Genomic DNA, 11170 nt, shown 5'->3' with positions numbered 1-11170 from the left:
CTTCACCAAACATACATTTAAATTATGTGTACAGCAACTCTTGAGAATCATAGCATCAATAAAGAACAGGTAAATGTGTACAGTACAACCTAGACATTTTCTGACTTCAAAAATCAGAACTATAAAAATGTTCTACCTTTACCATAAAGACATCATAAGAACATGTGTTTGTGTTGTTGTGATGTGAATTTCTATTTCTATTTAGCACGTGGAGCTGTAGCATCTCTCTAGATCTGGCATGTGTGTCAGCCACATGTCTAGACTTGGCTGTAGGAGCCAGGGAATCGATAGTTGGAGTATGATGGTGCATCTTTGGAGTCACCACTGGAGGCTGCAGGGAGCAGCAAGAGCCCTGTAGTGACATCTTTTTTGCAGCGATCCATTGCCTCCTTGTACGAGATCTTCTCTTTTGTGATGGGGTCAATCAACTCTTTGGTGTGGGCAGACTTGTCTTGGAGGTTCTTGGCTACTGTGCTGTCGATTATCTTGGTGTTAAGAGCATCTTGGACACTGATGCGACCAGCTTTATGGGGGTTCACCAGCCCCCCAGTCAGGTACTGTGCTTCCATGTACCTCATGGCACTATCCTGAGGTATCCAGCCTTTCTCAGCCGCTTGCCCTACTGCGAGACGCTCCTTGGTCACAGGATCCTCCACTCCAGTGAAGGCCTTCTGAGCATTCAGCAGCAGATGCATGTGACTTTTGTCAATGAGACCCAGCTCAACTGCTTTGTGAACAGAGAACTTGTCCTTTCTGTTGAGGTCGACGATGCCACCCGTGGCTGCCTGAGCCTCCAGGAGCTTCTGGGCTGTGGTTGGGTCAATAAGGTTTCGAGTCAGGGCACTACGTACAGACATACGGCTGTTGGTGGTGGAGTCCAGCACCCCAGAGATTGGGAAGAGCTCTTCACCGCTAGAAATGTTCAGGTTGCTACTGCTGCCGTATCTATTGTTTGTGAGACTTGAGTAGGAAGACCTTAGTGATGATGGCATTGTGCTCAAAGAGGATGCCGCAGTGGTCTTTGTCGGTGTCCTTGGTGTTGCGATTGGACCAATGTAAGGCTTTGGTCTGGAATCCCCAGCGACCAGGAGAGCAAATTCTGAGATAGGCATTTTACCCTCCTTGTAGCGGTGCAGATCGGACTGGGTCAAGCGGCCATCCTTTAGAGCATTCCTGACAGAGAACTGCTTTCCACTCTTGCGATCCTGCAGAATCGAGGTCTCCCCATCTGGACCCATTGATGTGATCTCCTCCCAGTCACATTCTAGCTCCTGAAGGTGGATGTACTGGTTGCGGTCAATCAGACCCTCTAAGTAGGCATCATATGGTGACATGTCTTTGCCAGTCTCGGGGTCAAGGATGCTGATTCTAGTGGAGAGGTTGGTCTCTCTGGTGTGTGTCTCAGAGTGGTCCTCTTTCTTAAGATTGTTCTGCAGCTCCATAATGTAGGTCTCCTTTTGGTGTATCCGGTCTTTTTCATTCAGGATGTCCTTCTCTAGACGTTGTACCTCAGAATCCATCTTGAAGCCCCTTTGCCTGTTTGTCTGGTTTCTCTCACTCATCAGCTTGGATTGCAGCTGGAACGATATGCTTAAATCATGTTTCTCAGACTCCAAAGTCCTCAGTGTTTTGAGGAGATTTTCTTTCTCTCTCATCAGGGAATCTCTATTGAGGGTGATGCTTGTTTCTTCGTGAGAGGTGCTTGACTTTGTGGTCTGGAGCCGGGTCACTTTGGTATTAAGCCTCTGGATTTCATCTTCTTGATCCCGTCTGGAACTTCTTTCCTGCAACACTAGATCTCTGAGATGGTCCCTCTCAGCCTCCACATTCTGGTCCTTCTCCACCCGAATCACCTCTTTATATACAGTCTTTTCAATGGACTTTTCCTTGCGCAGGATGTCCAACTTGATCTTCAGGTTTCGGATGTCCCTTTCCAGCCGACTGATGTTGGTTTCCTCCATATCCCTGTCTGTGCGTAAGCCACTGGTTAGTTTCTCAAGCTTGGGGTCTCTCTCCACTTTGAGAACTTCCTCAATAATGATCTTCTCCGCAATGGGTTGAGGGGTATTTTCAAGCTCAAGGATGCGAGATTTGATCTGTCTAAGCTCTGTTTCTACTTGGATCTTCTTTTGCCGGTCGTCCATCAGTGCCAAGTTTCTCTCTATCTCCTCAACCAGGGCTCTCAACTGTCGAACTTCCAATTCCAGTTTCCTACGGGATTTAACCTCTTCATCCAAGTTCTTGTTCAGCTTTTCATACTCCAGGAGTTGTTTTGGATCCTTCTCAAGACGCACCACTTCCTGCATCACTATCGTCTCCTCTGGTTTCTGCCTTTCCACCATGATGTACTTGTTTTGCAGGTCAAAGACAGTTTCCTCCATGTTGCGTCGTTGCTGGATTTCCTCCCTCACATCTCTCCTCAGACGGTCAGCCTCCTTCTCCAGTAGGGGATCATTTTCGTATTTGACCACCTCTTTGTTTACAAGCTTTGTCTCTAACTTAGACTTTTCGACCTTCCATTCATCTCTCTCTTTGCGCAGGCGGCTCAGCAGATCCAGGGTGCTGTCATATGAGACCCGCAGAAGTGAAACCTGGTCATTCAACCTCTTAATTTCCCTGATGACCTCTGGGCTCTTCTCCTCTTTAATCACTTCCTGGGTCACTTCCTTGAACTCCGACTTGGGTTTCTGGGAACGCAGAGTTTTAAGATCCACCATAAGTGAGTCGATTTCTTTCTCCAGATCAGTGCAGTTTCGATTAGAGTCATGCAGCTCTTTCCTTAGCCTCACCAGCTCCACCTCTGTCTCAGGGTCCACCCTGTAGATCTCATTGATGATCTCCTTGACCTCAAGCTTGGGCCGCACCTTCTCCACTTCACTGTAGCGGATCTGGAGGCTGGTGAGTTCCTTCATCAAATCACTGTTCATCTTGTTCTCCTCTTCCAGGCTGGTGTGGATAGTCTTAACCTCGTCAATGAGTTTTGGGTCCTGTTCCACCCTCTTCAGCACCTTGGTAACAATCTTAGGCTGGATAGTGGGAATGATCCTCTCAAGTGTGTTTATTTGGCTCCTAGTGCGGAATATGTCATCATTGAGGGACTTGGATCTTAACCCCTCCTCTGAGATCTCGGTCTGAAAGGTCAGAACTGCTTTCAGCATCTCCGGGTCCTTCTCCAGTCTCACCACCTCCTTTTTCACTACTCTCTCTTTGATAGTCGGTCTCTTTTGTGCCAGAACTGTGATCTCAGTCTTCATGTGGACCGTCTCTGTATCTCTCACCTGGACCTCCTGCTCCAGCTTGCACATCTCCTCTCTCAGCTTGGTGGCCTCCTTGTCAAGCTGGGGGTCCTTCTCAAACTCAGTCAACACCTTGGTTAACAGCCTAGGTTTGACATTTGTCAGCTCAGTCTCCCGGCGGATGATATTCTCATTGACAACCTTTATCTCTGTCTGGGTGCCAGAGTGTTTAATAGTCTCATCTTGGATTCGACTCTTCAGGGACACCAGGTCACCCTCTAGTATGGGGTCACGGTAGTACTGCACAACTTCCCTCTCCTCCATTCGTTCCACACCTCTACGGCTTTTCAGTGAAATAAACCTCTTTCTGTATGTTGCTAGGTCATTCTCAGCATGGGAGCGCCTGGTGATCTCATCCGCCAGCTCTCTCTTTAGAACGTCTGTTTCCTCCAGGTCTTTCTGCTGGCTCTGGAGCTGCCGCTGCTGTTTCACCACCACCTGGCTCACCTTCTCGTCATTCTGTTCAGAGCAGGTAACAGTGGACAATATAGTTTAACCTATACTAGAGTGGGTTTTTTAATAAGGAATTACATAATCCACTGTTGATGTTTTACAAAGTAATTGTGTCATACCTGGGCAATTATGTTCTTAGCCAATCCCATCTTGTTGAGAAGCTGATCATTCTCTGCAGACACCTCTGAGTAGAGGTTCAGTAGAGCTCTTTCCTGAAACAGAAACATACAGCCTCTAGATCATGGATCTTGAATCAATGCCCAAACTTGAATGCAAATTAAGTCAACTATAGGATGAGGATTGTTGCAGTCGCTCAGGTCCACAATACCTTTTTCAGCACCGCGTCAGCCATGGCGGATGTGCGATGTCTTTTGGCATCTTCATCATCCACATCTTTCAGTATACCACGGTACTTATCAGATTTGGCCTCATACTCCTACGAGACATGGTGAATATTTATTTTCTCTTTTAAGAACAACATTGACCAAAACCCTTCAACTGATATCAACATTTTTAATGGTAGCTCTGATTAGATGTACTTTTTAAACTCACATTGAGAACATTCTGCAAGTCACGGGACTGTTTCACTGCTAGGCCCACATCATCTGATTTCCTTTTTATGTCCTCCACCACTCTCTGAAACGAAAGCAACCACCCAATAAGAACAAGAGAAATGTACTGCAGAAAACTGACTATGTTCATAACAGGGACAATTGTTGAGATAAAATAACACAAAAATAAGCCCACAAACCTTCTGAGAGTTCTGCTTGGAGTTAATTTGAGAAAGTCCATCACTTGGGTTGATCGTATTATTAGGCAGGTTGGTCAAAAATAAGTTCAATGATTGGACAGAGCTCTGGAAGCCTTGATTCTTATTGGTTGCCTCTTGCAGCAGAACCGTTCTATAACAATAGATTTTTTATTAAGCATCAGTATATCATAGACCAGAGAAGTAACCACAGACACAAGACATATATAACTGTGACATAAAAACGTCCTCTCACTGTCAACCGAGTTTATTTTATGTATAAATATTTGTATGAACATAACAAGATTCAACAACTGAGACATAAACTGAACAAGTTCCACAGACATGTGACTAACAGAAATGGAATAATGTGTCCCTGAACAAAGGGGGGGTCAAAATCAAAAGTAACAGTCAGTATCTGGTGTGGCCACCAGCTGAATTAAGTACTGCAATGCATCTCCTCCTTATGGACTGCACCAGATTTGCCAGTTCTTGCTGTGAGATGTTACCCCACTCTTCCACCAAGGCACCTGCAAGTTCCCGGATATTTCTGTGGGGAATGGCCCTAGCCCTCACCCTCCGATCCAACAGGTCCCATGCTCAATGGGATTGAGATCCGGACTCCTCACTGGCCATGGCAGAAGACTGACATTCATTTCTTGCAGGAAATCACGCACAGAACGAGCAGTAAGGCTGGTGGTATTGTCATGCTGGAGGGTCATGTCAGGATGAGCCTGCAGGAAGGGTACCACATGAGGGAGGAGTATGTCTTCCCTGTAATGCACAGCGTTGAGGTTGCCTGCAATGACATCAAGCTCAGTCCGATGATGCTGTGACACACCGCCCCAGACCATGACGGACCCTCCACCTCCAAATCGATCCCACTCTAGAGTACAGGCCTCGGTGTAACGCTCATTCCTTCGACGATAAACGTGAATCCGACCATCACCCCTGGTGAGACAAAACTGCAACTCGTCAGTGAAGAGCACTTTTTTCCAGTCCTTTCTGGTCCAGCGACTGTGGGTTTGTGCCCATAGGCGACGTTGTTGCCGGTGATGTCTGGTGAGGACCTGCCTTACAACAGGCCTACAAGCCCTCAGTCCAGCCTCTCTCAGCCTATTTCGGACAGTCTGAGCACTGATGGAGGAATTGTGCGTTCCTGGTGTAACTCGGGCAGTTGTTGTTGCCATCCTGTACCTGTCCCGCAGGTGTGATATTTGGATGTACCGATCCTGTGCAGGTGTTGTTACACGTGGTCTGCCACTGCGAGGATGATCAGCTGTCTGTCCTGTCTCCCTGTAGCACTGTCTTAGGCGTCTCACAGTACAGACATTGCAATTGGACCCTGGGCATCTTTCTTTTGGTGTTTTTCAGTCAGTAGAAAGGCCTCTTCAGTGTCCTAAGTTTTCATAACTGTAACCTTAATTGCCTACCATCTGTAAGCTGTTAGTGTCTTAAGTGTCTTAACAACTGTTCAACAGGTGCATGTTCATTAATTGTTTATGGTTCATTGAACAAGCATGGGAAACAGTGTTTAAACCCTTTACAATGAAGATCTGTGAAGTTATTTGGATTTTTAAGAATTATCTTTGAAAGACAGGGTCCTGAAAAGGGGACGTTTCTTTTTTGCTGAGTTTAGCTGTGGGACAGATGGGGTTCTCACCTCTCCTGTAGCTGACTGTTGACGTTGGCATAGCGGTTCTTCAGGTGTTTGACCTCTGTCTGCTGGCGGCGGATGTCTGGGCAGTACTCATGGAAGCCCTTCTGCAGGGAGCTGCTCAGCTGCTCTGTGGACTCCAAGTCCCTGCTCAGCTTCAGCATCTCGTCCTGCTTTAACGCTACATCCTTGCGCATGTTCTGTTTGTAGGACAAGGGAGAAACACAGGGGACTTATCAAAGAGGCTGGGTCAATCAAAACAAAACACTCACTGCAACTTGTAAGAGTCCATCATAATGACATGATGTGTGATGAATTTTAAGTAGTCATATGACGAAAATACTGTTACCTGAAGCTTCTGGATGCGTGTCTGGAGGACGTTGGGAACATCAGGGATGGCAGCATCTTCAGCCAGCTGCTCCTCAAAGCCAGAGACTGAGTTGTCCACCGTATTGATCTGCCTCTCCAAGAACATGGAAGCTGTGGCTCTGGTCATGACAAAGAAATTCGTGAGTGAGAATAATCTTGAGGAATTGGATGTAAATAAAATAAAAACAAGTAAAAAATAAGAACATATAGCTAAAGCAACCTTTACATAGGTTTTTTATATTTCACATTGTAAACTAAATTCGTACTTTTTGTTGTACAGGTCACAGAGGACGTTGGTGTCGTCAAACTTGTTGTTAAGACCACTCAGTTTGAGTGACAGGGCGGAGGTGGTGGGCCCAAGGGGCTTCTGGGCTAGGATGGGATCCATATCTCTCTGGACCGCTGCCTTCTCTGACTCCAGGTTCCTAACAGTCAGGGTGTCCCTCTGCAGGGCAAAACACACCATGGATATCACACTCTGGAACCACACTGTCCATTATAATGATGCTATGTAGCAGCCTGCAGTGGTCTGAAATAAAAAACAATCCCTTCACCTCATGCTCCTTCAGCCTGTTGGCCAGGTCACGTGTGGTGTCACTGCGATCCAGAGGGGCCCTCAGCCGGCTCAGGATGTCCTTCTCACTGTGGTCCAGGTTCTTGCTGATCTTGTCCAGCTGGCTGGCCAGCACTGTGGTCTTTGTGTCCACTGGGGCATTAGCCACAGGGGCTGAGGACAAGCAGAGGGCACAGTGAGAAATAAGTGGACAGGAGAGGCCCACACTGAGTCTAGTCCCCTGTATCTACTAGGGTCCCACTGTGAGTTCAAACTAAGTGATTTCTGCTGAAGTTCTTAGCAAGTGGAGTGATGTTCCACTCACCTGCTCTCACTGAGCGCACCACCTCCACACCGGGGCTCCTCAGGGAGGCCATCAGAGTAGTTCTCTTTCTCTTCAGGTTAGAAAGCTCTCTGTCCAGACTGGACACACAAACACACAATGTCATTACAGTTCACCTGTGATGGTGGTTAAGTTTTGGGTCATTGTAATAAGGAGAGTCTTTTTTTCTCTCTCTTTACCTTTCCACTTTCTCAAGGGCCTCAGTATCTGGCGGTGGGACCAGGAAGCAGGCTCCAGGCAGGGTTTTGGTCTTCCCAGTGCTGGTCTGGACCTCCCACTTCTCATCGTCTAAGTTGGACTTTAGCATAAGCTTCTCTGCTTGAGACACTGAGTCCTAAGGGTGGCAGGAGTTTGCATCATTATATTGTGCTACAGCTGTCAATTGACAGGACCTTAGCTTGCCCTTTAGCTTCTCAGAACTCTCACAATGCTATTCTATGAAGCTGTTTTCTACCTCTCCATTGGTCCATTCACACAGGGACACCACAGGGGTGGGTTTGGTGGGGCGGAGACGCCGCAGCTTCAGAGGGGCGATGGTGCTGCTGAACTCCCTCAGGGCTACGAGGCGCTGTTCGTTCCTCTCTATCGCTCTCTCATCACCCTGAGGATATGAGATACAGAAGATATTAGAGAACAGATTGAAATAATGCTGTACGTCATAGAAACGATACAAAGAATAAACCAAATCTCACCTCAAGCTGTAGCAGGATCTCTGGGTTGTTCTTGTTGTCCAGTGATTTGGGGTCCAGATTAGAGTTGAGTCTCTTCATGGACTCAGACAAGGTCTCTACATCCAGCTGGTACTGTAGGTAGGAACACACATAGGAGCAATGTTACATTGAGCCATGACAACGAGCCATAAGAAACATCCTTTCCCAGGGTTAAGAGATGACGTACCTTCCTGTAGTTGTCTATGTTGTCAAGGTGTACCTCCTGGCAGATGCACAGGTTTAGGAAGCTCTGCCACTCGTTCTGCAATGCGTCGCTGTGTGCCTGAGACAAACCAAGCATATTGCCCCAGGGAAGATCAAAGTAGATGATGTGGTGAGTAACTCATGTGGTGAGTAACTCAATGTCCTATACTTAAGCTATTACAATGGTAAAAGTTAACATTTTGTAGCCATATAAACATACCCGTATTGTGGAGCTGGCAGGGTGCTTCATTTCAACGAGACGATCCCCATCCATCTGTAGCTGGTTGGTCTCGCTCTCATGTGTTAGCAGAGTGTTGTTTTTGAACTTCTCGTACTCCATGCGCACCCCAGGGGGGTCCAGCATGTGGTCGCTCCAGTCCTTCCTGAGGATCCTCTCCTGGTACTCGCTCAGGTAGACCAGCTCCTTACTGCAGCCCTGCATGTAGTCATACAGAGAGGCCAGGTACCTGTGTCTCCACAGGGAGGACTCCTGCACCACACAGCATGGGGAGAGACAGATCAGTCACACCTGGACTATCTTATAGTCAACGATGGAGAGATAGCACAGGCACAAAGGTTCAAATACAACCACAACAGTGTAGCATTCTGAGCCCCTTTGAGAGCCATACTTTAATGCACACACAGATGTATTACATAACTTCTGGACTCACCAAGAGATCTGTGTACTGTCTCTGAATGGTAGACAACTTTGCCTGTGGACAGAAAACAAACCATGAAAATCATTGTTTAGAGTTTCTCCCTAGTTTTGGTGAGATTCAGAATGAAGAAAGCAGCCGAGGGCTTTGTAGTCGTTACCGGAGAGCCAGTGCTGCTGCGGTTCATTTGGGAGCCGTAGGCCTCGATCTCCTGGTGCAGGATGTTATGAGAGGCAATCTGCTTCTCCACATCAGACAGGTTGGGCCCGTACCTCTCTGCACGTATCTGCTTCTATAACACACAGCACACAGGTACAGTAAATCCTCTAGAGTTCAGCTGTATGTTTACCTCAACCACATGTCTTGTTAACTTTGTTTGGCTGTTTTCCCCCTGGGGATAATAAAGTTTTGTACCACTACTACTACATTCAGAAAGATATGTTACTCCAAGCAACTAGGAGCTAATACCAAAGGTGTGGTTGCACCAGCAGAAAGCGGTGGTCAACCAAAGTTGTTATATAATGACAGGACAGTACTGTCTACAGTCATACTGGTCTTGAATAGAGTGTTACCAAGGATATGGCAGGCTCACCTGTTTCTCCTCCAGCACCTGAGACCAGTCAATCCTGGGAGTGAGCTCCACCTCCTGCACTGCCTCATACAGGTCCCGGTACATGGTACAGTCCTTAGACCAGCGGTCATGGAGGTTTCTCACACTGAGGAACAGAAAAAAAGGAGAAATCAGAGGCATATTGAAAGAGGGAAAGAGAGAACATGAGTGTTCAGAACGTTCTCTGAGAGCCTCTGGAAAAGTATCTCTTTCACAAAACCATTGTTTCATATATTATAAGTGTGTGTGTGTGTGTGTGTGTGTGTGTGTGTGTGTGTGTGTGTGTGTGTGTGTGTGTGTGTGTGTGTGTGTGTGTGTGTGTGTGTGTGTGTGTGTGTGTGTGTGTGTGTGTGTGTTCTTGCTGGAACTCACTCGATCTCTATCTCTCCAGCCTGTGGGTGTGAAAGCTTCTTGGCGCGGTCCACATCCAGGAACAGATCCTTCAGCAGCCCCTCAGCCCCAGCTAGGATCTCTGTATTCTCCTTCTGGTGCAGTAAGGGCCTGTCCTTCTTGTCATTCACTGTGTCCTGGAACAGAAACGGAAAGGCACTCCCCATCATGACACATTTGTGTTGAATTGCACATTGATAAAATATCTGTGGGGGGATCGAAAAGTTTTTACTTGATCAAGTGGAATTAAGGGATGCGGATTTCATTAAGTTGGGCATTGTAACGTGTTAGGTAAAGGTGTATGTATAACTGTGTAATTACATACACAGGCAGTGTGTGGGTAGGGATGGTAGGACCTCTTACCACAGCCATCAGCTCCTCAGAGCGCAGCACATTCTTCTCCACCTGGTCTGCATTGCTCTGCATGCGCGCCACCAGTACAGCCACATCATTACCTTGGCTCCTGGGAAGAGAAAAGACAAACCTCCATTCACATCAGTGTAATTGACACATTGTTGAAACCAGTAGGCCTATCTAAGAGAGCTCAGTAGAGCAACCTGAATGTTCAGGAACCAGATTCCAGGTTTGGTAGAATAATCAAAATGAGAACCAGACTCAGGCAGAACAAAAAGTATTCCTCAGCCTCCCCCATCCAACTTTACAAAGGACTGTCACTCATCTACATTCCTCTAGCAATCAACACATCTTTAAGTCTGTATGTTCTTGTACTTATTCTTCTGTCATTCCTACTCGTAGTCGCTGTTATGAAAGTCAGCTATTTATTCGTACACACCCTCACATTGATGGATTATTGAGGAGTGTCCTCAGGAATTTACAGTGAATGGGTGACATAGCACATGGAATTCTACTGATGTCCCCATGAATCACTTTGATCAAAGTTAATAGCTGATGAATGCAATTACATTCCAATGGGACAATAAAACGAATAGTGATAGTGGGGGGATAGATTTACTGTTTCAACATTGTGGTATCTAGTATCTCATACATGCCTTGTTGAAAGTTCTGAGTCATTTAGGCAACTGCTTATCTCTGTTAGTATATGTGGTAAAATGACAAAGTCCACATAGCTGTAGGAGCCATCTAGGTTTGGCAGACACATCCTGTCATACCCTGTCACATCCTAAAGAAGGTTAAAAGGAGTTAGATAATGCATAGCTACC

The 11170-nt window shown here is 46.6% G+C and overlaps 1 protein-coding gene across 1 annotated transcript; it reads right to left on the bottom strand.

Annotated features, from left to right (window-relative positions):
- Positions 1-10445, bottom strand: LOC120044614 (envoplakin-like). The gene is made up of 21 exons (XM_038989285.1): positions 10353-10445; positions 9972-10126; positions 9582-9705; positions 9150-9281; positions 9005-9046; positions 8554-8823; positions 8317-8412; positions 8112-8222; positions 7874-8020; positions 7599-7753; positions 7432-7499; positions 7078-7250; positions 6790-6968; positions 6504-6642; positions 6161-6354; positions 4501-4651; positions 4302-4385; positions 4078-4185; positions 3869-3961; positions 1047-3755; positions 1-941 (listed from the first exon to the last, which is right to left on the bottom strand). Exons 1-21 carry the CDS (start codon positions 10413-10415, stop codon positions 258-260), a joined length of 5877 nt encoding a protein of 1958 aa, XP_038845213.1. The 5' UTR covers positions 10416-10445; the 3' UTR covers positions 1-257.
- Positions 10446-11170: the final 725 nt, after the last annotated feature.

Source organism: Salvelinus namaycush, chromosome 3 (assembly GCF_016432855.1).
Source record: "Salvelinus namaycush isolate Seneca chromosome 3, SaNama_1.0, whole genome shotgun sequence".
NCBI lineage: Eukaryota > Metazoa > Chordata > Actinopteri > Salmoniformes > Salmonidae > Salvelinus > Salvelinus namaycush.
Note: the sequence above shows the minus strand (reverse complement) of the source record. Positions and strands in the feature narration are given on the sequence as shown.